The 15,150-nt window shown below is 41.2% G+C and overlaps 1 protein-coding gene across 1 annotated transcript in view; it reads right to left on the reverse strand.

Annotated features, from left to right (window-relative positions):
- Window positions 1–15,150, reverse strand: part of LOC100702663 (retinoic acid receptor beta) — a 54,943-nt gene that overhangs the window by 18,105 nt on the left and 21,688 nt on the right. The window contains exons 2-3 of the mRNA XM_013277598.3: window positions 10,519–10,679; window positions 1,438–1,614 (exon numbers count right to left, since the gene is read on the reverse strand). Of these exons, the coding sequence (XP_013133052.2) occupies window positions 1,438–1,614; window positions 10,519–10,679 (338 nt within the window). The remainder of the gene's footprint in view (window positions 1–1,437; window positions 1,615–10,518; window positions 10,680–15,150) is intronic.

Genomic DNA, 15,150 nt, shown 5'->3' on the forward strand with positions numbered 1-15,150 from the left:
ATCCGAGAAGCTTCTTCAGTTCTAAGGGTCAATGGTGGGGAGTCCCAGATTTAAGCCCTGTGGGAGTTTCCCCCCAAAGAGGGACAAAGGACCCCCTGATGATCCTCTACCTAATCACATGAGCCAAGGTGTGAAAGCGGGTGTGGGTACTAATCAGCCAGGGTTTCGGGTGAGCTCATTGTGAAACCTAGCCCTGGATGACTGAGAACCTTCACAGACACACAATCCTCCCTCAGTTATGCTACAGTAGGTGTAGGCTGCTGGAGGATTCCCATGTAAGAAAGAGTATTTCTCCTTCAGTCAGTTTTTTTCACATTGTGTTTATACAGCTCTCTGCATGTAATCATTACATGTTATTAATGCCTGTCTCTTCTATATAGTTTTTTTTTTCTTTTTCCTCCCTGTCCTCACCCCCAACCAGTCACAGCAGATCACTGCCCCCTGCCTAGGCCTGGCTCTGCCAAGGTTGCATTTACAGGGAGTTTTTCCTTCCCACTGTTGCCAAGCACTTGCTCAAAGGCAGATGTTTGTTGGGGTTTCCTCTGTATTATTGTAGGTTCTTTATCTTACAATATAAAGCACCTCGCTATGATTCAGGTTCACAAACCAGAACACAATTTGTCCTACATTAAAGGAAATGTCAGTGCTCTATGTTTAGTGCTTGCCTCAGCGGCCTCAGCCCTACAAAAGTATTCAGAAGAATTTTCCACATTAGGAAATGAGAAGTATCCGCTGGACAGGGACACAGTGCCTATATTCTGTATATGATTTAATACAGAAACTGCAGTATTGTGTATAGCAGGGGTCCCCAATCTCAGTCCACGAGGGCCGGTGTCCCTGCAGGTTTTAGATCTCACCCTGGGTCAACACACCTGAATCACATGATTAGTTCATTACCAGGCCTCTGGAGAACTTCAAGACATGTTGAGGAGGTCATTTATCCATTTAAATCAGCTGTGTTGGATCAAGGACACATCTAAAACCTGCAGGGACACCGGCCCTCGTGGACTGAGATTGGGGACCCCTGGTGTATAGGGTATAATCATCCTAGCATGCATCATATTGTTATATATAGACTGCAATAATAATAGGGTTTAATAAATATTTCTTTATCAATATTCATATTTTTGAATTTGTATCCCATATTTTTATTCTCCTTTTTTCCCCATTTATAATTTATGTATGTGTTTTGCACATTGTGGGACAGGAGATGACATGGTAGCATTGACAATAAAGCTGATCTTGACTATACTTTGTTGGCATCGAACAATGCGTTGTATATTAAAAAATTGTGATTCAAGAAAATTATGATTGGCTGAGATGTATCCAAGTCTTTTCCACCTTAACAAAAGACGCATCAATGTGAGGCCAGTATTACAAAAGAAAGCATCGTCCAATCACTAAATAACATTGCTTCTTCAAAATAAAAGCACCCACCAGAATGTCGAGACAGGCAGCTTTGAGTAGTGTGATCTGGTCTGCAATGGTCAGCCCCGTGAAGCCAGGCACTCGTTTGGCAAACTCCACAATCTTGATAATGCACTTAGTGGCCAGCTCGCTGAACTTGTCCCACAGTCCCAGGTCCAGCCTCACACGGTGGTCTGCACTCGAGTTCTGCATCACATATATATACGCATACACAGAGAGCAGTGTCAGGCCAAGAGACAGCTACTGTCGTCATTGCTGGTAATGATCTCTTCACTCTGCTCTACATGTCTCAGACGTGCATATAGAAAATATTCCCCATAAAACCCAAGCTCTCAAAAACACAAAGATTGTTGTTGTGAATATGCTGTACTGAGCCTGATGGCTAGGCCCTGCGATAATGAGCCTAACAGTGTCAGAGGGATGCTTTGGCAATGATGGGATGCAGCACTGGAGCAGTGACAGATAGTGCAGAGCAGTTTGAAGCCAGGATATCATTAATACAGCTATATGGTGCAGAATCTATCCAAGGATGACAGGGAGGCAAGGATGGTTGGAATCCATAGAGCAATAAAAACAGGAAAAAGTAAAAGTGATTCAGGAGAGGAAAGAAAGAAAAGTAATGGCAAATGAAGGGAACTGTAAGAGGGAAAGGCAATCCGGAGATAATGTCTCATGGGACCAGTGTGTTAAAGTGAGAATCATTGAAACAGATTGTTGATTTGTGGAATTTAACTTCAAATCATAACATAGTCTGTGACTTTCACCTCTGCTATGTTTTGTTCGGATTATTTCTTGAGTTATCGGCCAAGACGAATCCTAGATTGATTGTTTTTCTATTTTGCTTTAAATTATTTTATGATTTTATTTTTTCTTGTTCAGTAGCAGAACTCTGTTTAGGGCTTAAGTGCAGTCAAGTCAGGTTTAATATTTGAGATGAAAATGTGAACAAGTGATTGTCTCTCAGAGATCATCTGTGTTTGTTAAACATCATAACAGAGAATGTTTGTTCACATAATGTCCACTATCAGATTTTGATCCACTGTGTAATATACAAACCCACATAGCAGACAGGTCTGGCCCGGATCTGATATCAAGCCGGCACTGCTGGCTGACTTCTGGCATGATAAGACGTATGTCATCCAGATATGGGCCAGGCCTGGCATAGATGGCACTGTCTGTGTTCCTATTTTCCTATTTTAGTTAGAAGACCCAAATGCCATGTTGCAATACTATACTGCTATGGTAGCCAATGTTTCAAATGCAGGTTTGACAGGTTTGTGAGTGTACACTTTATCCAAAACCTAGTGAGGGTTTACTCACTAGGTTTTGGATAAACTGTATAGAGCACTTTGAGTAATCCAGGAGAGTAGAAATACACTGTATAAGAATCAGTCCATTCACTCTCTGAACAGAGTTTCTTCATGTTACTTTTGCACTATTATGTTCCTGCACATGTTGTTATTACATGGCTTAATTAAGGTACACATTAGGCTGACATCTGGGGCCAGAGCTGAAAGTGTTCTGGGCCAGCACAGGGCCAGCAGTGTGCCTGCAACTGGCCCTGTGCTGGCCCATGTGTGGGCCACCAAAGGGCCGTCATTCTTTGTGGTATGTGGGCCATGTGTAAGCACATTGTGTGGGCCAGATCCGGATCATAACAATTTTGCTATGTGGGAAAATGTTATTCGTCAGTATGACAATCAACCCAAATACACTGCCAGTGCAGTAAATGACACCTGGATAGAAAACACACACAATGAAACACTATGAGGAATTTTGCCCCAGAGCCCAGACCTTAACATTACTGAAGCAGTGTGAGATTGGTGTGACAGAGAAAGGAACAAAAGGCAGCGAGCATTGATAGAAGAGCTCTGGAATGTCCTTTAAAAACAGTCCTTGAAGAGCTATTCCTGAATAATAATAACTAAAGAAAGAGAGTTCAGTCTGTGTTAAAGAATGAGGGTTTTTTTTACAGACTGTTTACATAATTCCCATTTTAGCAAAATAGAAAATGAAATAGCCATGAAAGGCAACTAAAGACCTTTGCACAGATTGTACCTGAGCAGATGGCATTGAATGGAAGATGGTTGAATGTAAATCATGAATGGCTGTTGATTGGTTTCAGAATTCTTTGATCACAACTTTTACATGGATAGGCAAACTGTGTGGCAAACCAATCAGGCGAGGAGCAGGCCAGAAAACAGAAGAAATACAAATGGAAATGACAGGATACCAGGAAAGTGAGAAAGGGTTGGCAGACTGAAAGCAAAGTGGTGCAGGCTGGAGCAGTAATGATGGGCGCTGAAACAAAGAGCGAAAGCAAAAATAACAAGGAAAAACAACGTGCATGATTATAAAACAATCATGAAGCCAGGCACTCGTTCGTCAAACTCCACAATCTTGATAATGCACTTAGTGGCCAGCTCGCTAAACTTGTCCCACAGACCGAGGTCCAGCCTCACAACAACATGCATAATAATAAAACAATCATAATATGAGTGCTGGTGTAAATGGTACGGGATTGTTGCGATGTCACTGTTTGACCGTGAAGGAACTAACGTGGTGAGCCAGGATTATACTTTCCACGTCTGCAAGTCCACCAGGGTACCCACCATCAGACAGACATGCAGACATCCACATGGAGCCTCGTCTGTTTTCTCTTTGCATTCTGTTTGCTTGTTTTCCATTGTAAATTCATCCATGGAGAATTTAGATCTCAACGCACCAATACGCATGCGCTCGAGCTGGTAGACTTCAAAAAAGTATAACAGTATTGACACTAGGCTGTACTAGGAAACACTACCTGACAGCAAAAATGGGACATGGGAGTTTGACAGTCAAGAAAGAGTGAGTGGCTATCCATCTATGTGGATTTTTGCTTCACACAACAGCTCGCACAACTAGATTAAAAATGACACATTAAAAATGTTTGTGTAGTTGCCCTAGCCTACAGAAACACTGCGATGTGGCAGGAGTGCACACAGTGTGACTCACAGACCTCAGGAGATATGGAAACAAAGCCTTTGTGTTACAGTAATTGACTGTTGCTGTTCCAATCACAAATGCAACTGCTCAGAGATGCTGACAGAGTGCTTTGTCTCACCAAGCAAACTCCTTGGACAATTAGCTTGTTTATTCTCCATAAAAAACTATTATAAAGTCAAGAGCAGAAAGCATCTGAGTTCACATTAGATTTACAGATTAACCAGAAAGACTAATTATTGTGTATTTTTCATGTCAGTGACAGAGGTGATATTTAAAATGGTCACATTTCACATGTTTGTTTGAAAAATAAAACCTACTTTCAGGTTTTGTTGTGCTCAAAGAATGATAATATATTTAACAACAGAAACTTACAGTACAATAGAATACTATTGAACTAGACAGTCACCAGGTTAAACCATGCGATGAACTGCTCGGGGTGCACACCATAACTACATGAATTCCAGGTACCTTCTTTATTACCAATCCAATGCACACATATGCGGTATACACTAAGCATCATTCAAATCAGTTCAGAGCTTTTATGTCATATGTTGTTTCTGGATTTTTGGTTGATACTCTGTCTCTCGCTGTTAAAATTAAACTACTGTAACAATAGAGACTGCTCATTTCTTTGTAAGTGAGCAAACACATTTATCAGGGGATCGAATAATTATTTCTGCTGCTGTATCTACCAAGAATAGCAGGAAATGAACTAAACAGAGAACTGTGCAGTCACTTGCTTAACTTCCTCTATTGGGGATGTCTATAAAGAGCCCATATACATAGACGAGCTGGAGTGTTACTCGAGTGGTCTTTCACCTAATGAAGACCCACTTCAGTGGTGAAAGGTGAACAGTTGCTGCTTCGTGCGGTGACTACGGCAGATGTAGTGCTTCCCACGGCTACGTTGGCTTGCAAGTCGGGATCTCTCCATCCCTGCTACATCTGTTCCAGCTGAAAGATTTTATTTCTGCTGCTGGACCTTTTTGAAATAAACTGAGATCTCGTCATTCATCTCAACATTTTGACCTGAACAAAAATGTTACTTCAGCTGAGTGAGTGAGCTGAGTGACACTTATGATGCGTTAGCTGATTGCTGATTTTTGCAAAAAACAAACAAACATACAAAAAACCCTCTTAATCTAAGCCTGATCTTTTTTAATAGGTTTTCTGTTGTTACTCATTTTGAGGGATGATGATTCATGGTTTTGTTGCTATTTTAGAGTTAGATTTAGCGCACTGTGACACACTATTAGTCGCAGTTGATTTGTTTTTCAAGTTTTATGTGAGCATCTTTTGTAGTTATGCATTTTCACAATTCACATGAAAGTCATCTTATTTTATCCGCCTTCTGTTCGTTGTCTTTTTGCGTAATGTCATAATGTACGAATTGATGTGGCCCACAGTTAAGCGGCTTTTAAAGTGTGACATTTTATTAAAGAATGCGATTAATGGTTTGACATGCTGTTGTTCAGGGCCTTTTGGAGATTGTCCATGACAGTAATAAGTCTACCTATCTGTTTGCCAACACCCCACCTTCATCTATATTGACAGTTAACTATGTCACACACTGTTCAATCTTTTAATTCAGCTGATTTTTTGATGTTTTATGCACATTTCAAATAGTAGAGTTTTATGTGTACTGTGGTTTTTTCATGATGTTTTATTGCCTCTTTTCCTAAGGGAATATTTTGAAAAATGACTCCACCATTGGTCATATTCATCTAATCATAACAGACATGTATTTAACTACAGTGGCATTTATATTTTACAATCTTAAGCCAGCAAAGGAATGCAGAAACATGTCTGCATGCTACATGTCCATTTATTGTGCAGACAGAGATCAGATTTGTATGAATTAATCTGATCTTGTTTATCTTGTTAAATTGTGATAGTTTTTGTTTGTCTGTTTATGGGGCACCACAGATTAACTGAAGAACAGTGGGTGGAAGGGTAAGGGTGGTTAAAACCAAGCTCGATGCCAGGATGCCAATTTTGGACAGGTCACAATAATTTACGCTGGCCTTGTAATTGCAGAAGTTAATGGTTAATACTGTTAATACTGCTTCTCTTATTCAAATGATTACTGTCATGATGAGAGAAAAAGAAGGTGTATCCTGTGGACAGGGGAAAGACAGCAGAATTCATGGTTCCATCAACCACAGCAAGTCTTTCTGGTCCTGAAGCAGCAAAACAGCCGCAGACCATCACACTAACACCACTATATTTTAGTGTCGGTATGATGTTCCCTTTCTGAAATGCTGTGTTAGTTTAATGCCAGATTTAATGGGACTCAAACCTTCCAGAGAGCTCAGCTTTTGTCTCTTCAGAATATTTTCCCAAATGTCTTCAGCATCATCTAGATGTTTTGGGCAAATGTGAGACGAGCCTTTGTGCTCTTTACTTTTCCAGCAAGTGTTTTCTCGTTGAACTCTGCCATAGATGCCATTTTTGCCCAGTCTCTTTCTTATGGTTGAATTATGAACTCTGACCATTAACTGAGACATGTGAAGCCTGCGGTTCCTTAATGTTGTTCTCAGTTGTTTTTTGACCTCCTGGATGAGTCTCAGTGCGCTCTTGGAGTAATTTTGGTAGGCCAGCTTCTCCTGGGAATATTCACCACTGTTCCAAGGTTTCCTCATTTGTGTATAATGGCTCTCACCATGATTCACTGGATTCCCAAAACCTTAGAAATGGCTTTGTAACCCTCTTCAGACTGATGATTGCCAGTGACTTAGGTGTTTCCTTCCATCGTAGCATTATTTGTTGCTTTTGAGATCTTTTAGCTTGCGTCAGACAGGTTCTATTTAGGTGATTTCTTGACTCAACAGGTCTGCCTGAGTATGTTTAGTGAAACTAGTCACAGTTTATTCATGATTTAACAAGACGGGCAATGACTTTTTCACACAGGATCAGGCAGGTTTGGATAACTCTTCTCCCTTAAATAATGAAATCATCATTTGAAAAATACATTTTCTATTTACTCTGGTTATCTTTGTCTAATATTACAGTTTGTCTGATGATCTGAAACATGTAAGTTTGATATATAGTGATATATAGTTTCTATATATTTGTGTAGTGAGTTGTATGTAAGGCAAAACACCAAGGAAGGAGAAAAGGACATGTAGGCAGAGAGATCAGGCTGGAAAGGATGTGCAGCAGGTTAGAGTGATTGAGGACAGAAATGAAAATGTGCTACCAACTAGAGAGAATCTACTGAGAAGATGATTCAATTCAATTTTATTCAATTTTATTTATACAGCGCCAAATCACAACAACAGTCGCCTAAAGGCGCTTTATATTGTAAGGTAGACCCTACAATAATACATACAGAGAAAAACTGATGAAAGGATGAAGATCTGATGAATTGGAGCAAGAGGAGGACAAATGGAAGACAGTTAGTGAATCAGGAACTGCAGGGGATTAGTGAGGAGGAAGTGAGGGCAGCTCTTATAAGGAAGAGTGGAGTTTGGTTTAAGAGGGCTTAAACAGAGCAGCCCGACAGTCCATTGAAAAGACGGCAGAGACCGCCAGAGGAATCTGGCTTTACAGCACATTCATTCGTCTGGGGTTGTATGAGAGGCAGTTAGCACAGATGCTGGACACCATCACAAGCAAAAGATCTATTCACAAGCCAATAAAGAGAGAAAGTGAGATAAATGGAGAGAGAGATCATTAAATATGATCTGGGGTTAAGTGAGCAGCACATTAGGGCTGTGCTTAAATCACAGACAATGAGCTCTAGTCCACACAACAGCATTACGGACACATAAAACTGACTGACATCCAGTTTCATAGGGAAGGAGGATGTGAAGGTGCAACACACACGTGTGTGCATCTGCTCAGTGCACGTTGGGCTGATGGCCGATATTAAAACAACTTATCTTGCTCTTCCTTCTGGGTGTAAAGGGAAAGGCTAGAATAAGGGTAACTTGAGAGAATGGGAGAATAACCCCCCACCACTACCACACGCACACACACACACGCACGCACACACACACACACACACACTCCACAGTTAATTACACCAGTCCCACAATTCAATAAGACCAAACAAGAAAGTTGCTGGGGAATTCTGATTTAATTTAGGAACATTTATCCAAAGAAATCAGACAAGTTGCAACATTACAAAATACACTAGTAGTGTGAAAAACTGTACATCAGAAAAAAAGGCAGTAAAAGCAGCCACCACATGTGAAGGATTGTGTCAGCACGCAAAACTCTAAGGTGGCAAATATCATCAAGCTGAGCACTGTATTGCAGTGGCATATAACACCATCATCAGTGCCTGGAGCCAGTGTGGCTCAGTGCTTTATTTTGTCTTTGAAACTGCCAGGCTCATTTTTCATTACCATCACTGTCAATGAAGCATTATTCATTGTTGAGCTAAGCCCTCTCAATTGCACAGCTATCTCAGCTAACCCAGCAATGAACTCCTAAATAACTGCAGACCAGGATTTGAATATTTCACCACATAATTGGTGCTTTAACATAATCTAGGGGAGCGGGAGCTGGTCTACTTTTCAGACAAGCACGAATCAAAAGGCGCATCAGGATCCAATCGATTGTAATAATGAGGGATTTCTCGCAGTCTATAAACAAGTATAATTAGCACGAACCACACTAACCACTCCAACAAACAGCAAACGCTGCTTACACTGAGACAACAGAGCCAGTATACAACTGCATGCATTGGAGCAAAATTGCTGTACTATAAGCAAGTTAGTTCCCCTTTAAGATCTCATATCCAACTCTACTCAGAGGTTTATTATCACTTCCCCAAAAAGAGAGGCATTACTACATATTATAACTCCCAGTGGATTTAAAAAAAAACCCTCACTTATGAAATCTGATGTGATGAGATGACTAAAACCAGTACTACCACTAAATCATTAAACATACACTCCAATCTCCTGCTACCAAACGCTCCCCGTTAGGTTGAAAACAAACACAATCAGGTCAATATTATCTCAACATGCTATGAATGTATCAGCTGTAATGCAGCTCCTACTGTTTGCCTGTGAAAGCATCACAGACTTTAGCTGACGTCAAGTAGGAGATGGTCCTTTGGAGAGTTTCTAAACATTTCTATGACCTCTTACTTTTTTGCATGTCACAAGAAGTGCAGAACCTTCCCTCAGTGGGAAGCTCATCTGCTTTCAGACTAGACAAACCAGGTCCTGATGTTTCTGATTGACAAGGCCCTTTGTGGATTAGCAGTCTCCGACTATATGGCATTTCATTGCTTTTTAGTTTAGCATTTAAATAACTTTAAATAACTCTTGGCCTTGATGTCTACTGGCAGATGACAGAAGGAGGAGAAAGGCCTTGCGAGCACCCAGCTTAACTCAGTGCACAAATCTGTGGTTTGATTTACCCGAGGAGAAAAGGACACAAGTTGGGTTTACGACATTTATTCCACTTTTCAGACATGTCAAAAACTGGAGGATGGAGTGAGCCCCAGCCAGACGGAGGGGCAGCTGCCTGGTCTGCAAGAATCTCCCTGATGAGGATTTGCTTTTGACAATGGCTAAGTCTTCCAGTATTTACAGCTTTTGTTTAGTTTCTCCAATCTGTTGCATTCTATAAAAACTGTTGTAAACAAACACTATTACCATCGAACTCTGACGCTAAAATCATGATGTGGTTGCTGCACTTTTATTCTACTCGTCACAATTTATATCCAATATACGGCTGCTGAGAGAGGAACAACAATTGTCACTGAGGTTCTGCGAGGACTATCAGAGGCATACATCTGAGGTCTCAAGTTGCATTACAGGGAGATTTAGAGTACAGTACAAAAGGATGATAATGAGCTCCTTCTGTTTGTCCTTCTCTCACCTCTTTTCACTCTCCATGTATTATTGTAGGGTGTTTATAAAGTGCCCCGAGGCAACTGTTTTTTGTGATTTGGTGATTTATAAATAAAATGCACTTAAATTTGAATTGTACTGGTGCAGTTGCTGGATCAAACCACAGGAACACATTGCCATACAGGGATATGGCAATACAGGGGCATAAAGTCAAAGTAACAATGTAACATTTACTGCATAAAAAAATCATGCAGAAAGACGTTGTTCAGGCACCTCGTTAAATCATACTCACCGTTGTGTACTTGCCAAGCTGGCAGAGGGAGGGGAACGTTTCTTGATGAGCCCTACGGATCTTTTCAATGATTGTCTCCAGCTCAGTTGTCAGCTCGTAGCTCTCTGCCAGATCCGGCTTTGGGCTCTCCTTCTTCTTCTTGTTCCGGTCATTTCGAACAGCTGGAGGAACACAAAAATTTGGATTATCCTCTAAACAAATGTAACTCTTAGTGGAGCAAACAAAATATAAGGCATAGCAGTAGAAATGTGTTGCTAGTAAGCATTTCTTTGATTACAGTTTAGAAATGAAGCCAGTTCTAAAATTAAACAAATCAGACCTGATATAAGGACAAAACCTTTCAGACTGTAGGTGACAGACCAGAAATGAGGTGAAAAATAAAGTAATTGTGGAAGTAACAAAAACTCCAAGGCCTCTAAGGCCACTTTAGGTTGGTTCCAAAAATGAGTCGGTCACCACAAACCATGTTAAAATACACAACTTTAACACATTAAAAACACATTAACAGCCTCATACAAAAACAAGGTTTTAGATTCTATAGATAGTGTCCCGCTTTATGAAAACTCTCAGGAGGAGGAATCAATGGGGAAATAACTATTTGATCACTTTGTGAATTTGTAAGTCAGAAATGAACAGTCTCTATTTTAATGATTGCTTAATTTCAAGGGTGAGAGACAGAACAACAGAACAATAAAAGAAAAACAATAAAATCCAGAAAACACACATTAAAAAGAAAGGTTATAAAAGATAAAACGTCTTTAAAAAAAGAGGGAGTAAAGGAACAGGTTTGTCAGGACACGCACGATCGACCAGTTAGAGAGATGGTGGAAGTCTGAATTCTCCTCTAGGGTAAAGGCCTGTAATGTTCTGTAGGAAAAGAACAATGTTGGATTCTACTAAATGTAAGGCAAAGAAATCTAATCTATTCCACTGATATATACAGTTAAGCCCATAATTATTCATACCCCTGCCAAATTTTGTCTTAAAGTTACTTTTGTTCAACAAGCAAGTTCTTTTTTGAGCAGAAATGACACAGGTGTCTCCCCAAAGATAATAAGATGACGTACAAGAGGCATCATTGTGGAAAAAAATATTTCTCAGGTTTTATTTATATTTTAGCAAAAAGTATCATGTCCAGAATTATTCATACCCTTCTCAAATAATCAATAGAAAAGCCTTTATTGGCTATTACAGCAATCAAACGCTTCCTATAATTGCAGACCCGCTTTTTGCATGTCTCCACAGGCATTTTTGCCCATTCATCTTTAGCAATGAGCTCCAAATCTTTCAGGTTGTAGGGTCTTCTTGCCATCACCCTGATCTTTAGCTCCCTCCACAGATTCTCAATTGGATTCAAGTCAGAACTCTGGCTAGGCCACTGCAAAACGTTAATGTTGATGTCTGCTAACCATTTCTTCACCACGTTTGCTGTATGTTTTGGGTCATTGTCGTGCTAAAATGTCCACTGGTTCCCAAGGCCAAGTTTTTCTGCAGACTGCCTGATGTTGTTGTTGAGAATCTTCATGTATTGCTCTTTTTTCATGGTGCTTTTTACTGTGATTAGGTTCCCTGGTCCATTGGCTAAAAAACACCCCCAAAGCATTAGGTTCCCACCACCATGTTTGACAGTGGGGATGGTGTTCTTTGGGTTGAAGGCTTCTCCTTTTTTATGCCAAATGAAGGCAACATCATTGTGACCAAATAATTCAATTTTTGTTTCATCTGACCATAACACTGAAGACCAGAAATCTTCTTCTTTGTCCAGATGAGCATTTGCAAAGGCCAAATGAGCTTTTGCATGCCTTAGAAGTGCCTGGAGAAGTGGCGTTTTCCTTGGTCTGCATCCGTGGAACCCAACAGTGTCCGTTGGACTGTCTGCCTTGAGACATTGCCACCAGCAGAGCCCAGATTCACCAGAATGGCCTTGGTGGTGATCCTTGGATTCTTTTTCACCTCTCTCACTATTCTCCTGGCCAGCACAGGTTTCACTTTTGGCTTCCGACAACGTCCTCTGAGATTTTCCCCAGTGCGGAACATCTTGTATTTTTTAATAATACTTTGCACTGTAGCCACTGGAACTTGAAAACATTTGGATATGGCCTTGTAGCCCATTCCTCACTTGTGAGCAGCCACAATGTGCAGCTGCAGGTCCTCACTGAGTTCCTTTGTCTTAGCCATGAATGTCCACAGACCACCTGCAGAGAGCTGCTGTTTTTCACCTGTTGAGTTGAGTAAAACAGCTATTTCCAATTAATCAGGGTAATTAGGATGCTTTAGAACAGCTTTGACTATTTGGAATGGTATGGAACTTTGGATTTTCCCAGAGACTGTGACAGTTTGTAAAGGGTATGAATAATTCTGGCCATGATACTTTTTGCTCAAATGTAAATAAAAGCTGAGAAATATTTTTTTTCCACAATGATGCGTCTTGTACATCATCTTATTATCTTTTGTGAGACACCTGTGTCATTTCCAGTCAAAAAATAACTTGCTAGTTGAATAAAAGTAACTTTAAGTCAAAATTTGCCAGGGGTATGAATAATTATGGGCTTAACTGTATTTGAAGACTACCAGCATTCTGTATATAGGGGGTGTCCAAATTCATGGGCCGTATCCTCCTGAGGCTGCATTTGTCGACCGATTACGTCACAGCGATGCAACGAAGGCTGTCCAAATTCGTAGACTCCTCCGAATGCAGCCAACAAATGTGTCCTCCTTTTCCCCGAATTTGAAGGGCGGGTCAGGTGTATCCTTCGTGGCCCACCATATCCCAGAATTCATAGCGCGGCCCAGCCAGTTCCAGTTTCCAACAATTGCGGCTGCTACTAAGTTTTAATATTACTGTTATTACTCGTTCTGGGTCACAAAATAAACTTTCAAGATATTTTCAGGCAAGAATGTAGCTGTGTAAACTTCAAATATCTGCTCGGTTTATCAAGATATCATATATTTGCAAAAGTGCTCCAATGTCTGTTACCCACTAGCTCGATAGCTAGCCGGGGCGATAACAGCGAATTCCCTGCACATCATTTTCAAACCCCCTGCAGTCTTTCGCTACTCAGGTTAAACATGATATATAAGTCACTTAGATAACTTAAATGTTATTGTTTGGCTTTTTTCGGTGTTTTATTTGTTCATGAATAAATTGGTTTGGCTGAGATTAAAGTTATAGTTTTCACATAACCTATGAATTTGGACACCCCTATAGTCAGAGCCCAGACCCATTTTTACTGTCAGGAATACTATTGTAGAGTCATTGTTGAAACTTTAACAGACACTTTCCTCAATGTATAAAGGGGCTGAACTGGGGCTGAACTGGCCTTCATTCACTTCTGTGAATCACAAGGATACTCAAAAAAGGTACTGAATTAGGTTACCCATTGGCATCTTTTCTTGGTTAGTAGTGTTTAGAGCTACTCAATAAAGTACAGATAAAATACTTTTGGCGGCACCACAAGCAGGCAGCGGCTGATAGCGCTCCAGCAAAATTCAGTGTTTTTTTCTACGGTGTATTGTTTTGTTCTGTTTCGCGACCGAGGTACGATGCGTACCACCTACAACATACAATTCCTGCTCAGAATCAGGAAAAATAGCACAAATTCCACGACTAATCTGCCGACAGAGAAACTTCGGAGTTTGGGTTTGTTGACCCCCCCACCCCCCACCGAGGCGTGCCGGTGCTAGCGCTAGGCTAAAGGCTAACCCGTTCCGACCAGCACTTCCATCCATCCTGCTCCCCAACATTCGCTCCCTGGACAGTTTATCTGTGGCTCCAGCATTCGACCCAGCGTGAAGTTAAGAACTGTTGTGTTTTCATCCTCACGGAAACATGGCTGAAAGCGGACATTGCTGACTCGGCTATTCAGCTAACCAGGCTAGCATGCTATCGAGCCGACAGAGAAGCCTCCTTGTCTGGTAAGAGCCGGGGCGGTGGTTTGTGCATTTACATCAACAAACTTTAGTGCACGAATTCGGCTGAAGTGTGTCGCCACTGCTCACCCCAGGTGGAGTTTTTAATTGTTAAGTGTCGCCTGTTCTACCTACCGAGAGAGTTTTCCTAGCTACTTGTTATAGCAGTGTATCTCCCACCAAATGGTAATGCTAACTCGGCACTAGCAGAACTGTCTCACGCTATCAACGAGCTCCAGCCTGCGCACCCGGAAGGTTTTTTTGTCATAGCCGGCGACTTCAACTATGCGAATCTCAAGACAGTGAACTTCCCAACCAGAGGGGAGAACTGCCTGGATAAAGGTTTACACCAATGTGCGCGGGCCTACAAGGCAGCTGTGTGCCTGTACATCAGCTCATCTGACCATGCCACTGTGATGCTGCTGCCCACGTACACATCACTGCTGAAATGCACAAGACCAGCCAGAAAAATGATCAGTCTGGCCAAGTGGGGCTGTCTCAGTGCTTCAGGACTGTTTCGAGTGCGCAGACTGGAACATGTTTAAAATGGCTTCTTGGACCTTGACGAGTTTATTGAATCTGTGACCTGCTACGTCAGTAAGTTCACAGAGGATATAACGGTCTCCAAAAACATCACCACAAGAGCCAATGAAAAGCCCTGGTTCATTGCAGCGGTAGGTGCATCTCTGAGAAAAAGAGATGCTGCTTTCCGGTCTGGAGATA

The sequence above is a fragment of the Oreochromis niloticus genome, linkage group LG22 (assembly GCF_001858045.2).
Source record: "Oreochromis niloticus isolate F11D_XX linkage group LG22, O_niloticus_UMD_NMBU, whole genome shotgun sequence".
In the NCBI taxonomy this organism is placed as follows: domain Eukaryota; kingdom Metazoa; phylum Chordata; class Actinopteri; order Cichliformes; family Cichlidae; genus Oreochromis; species Oreochromis niloticus.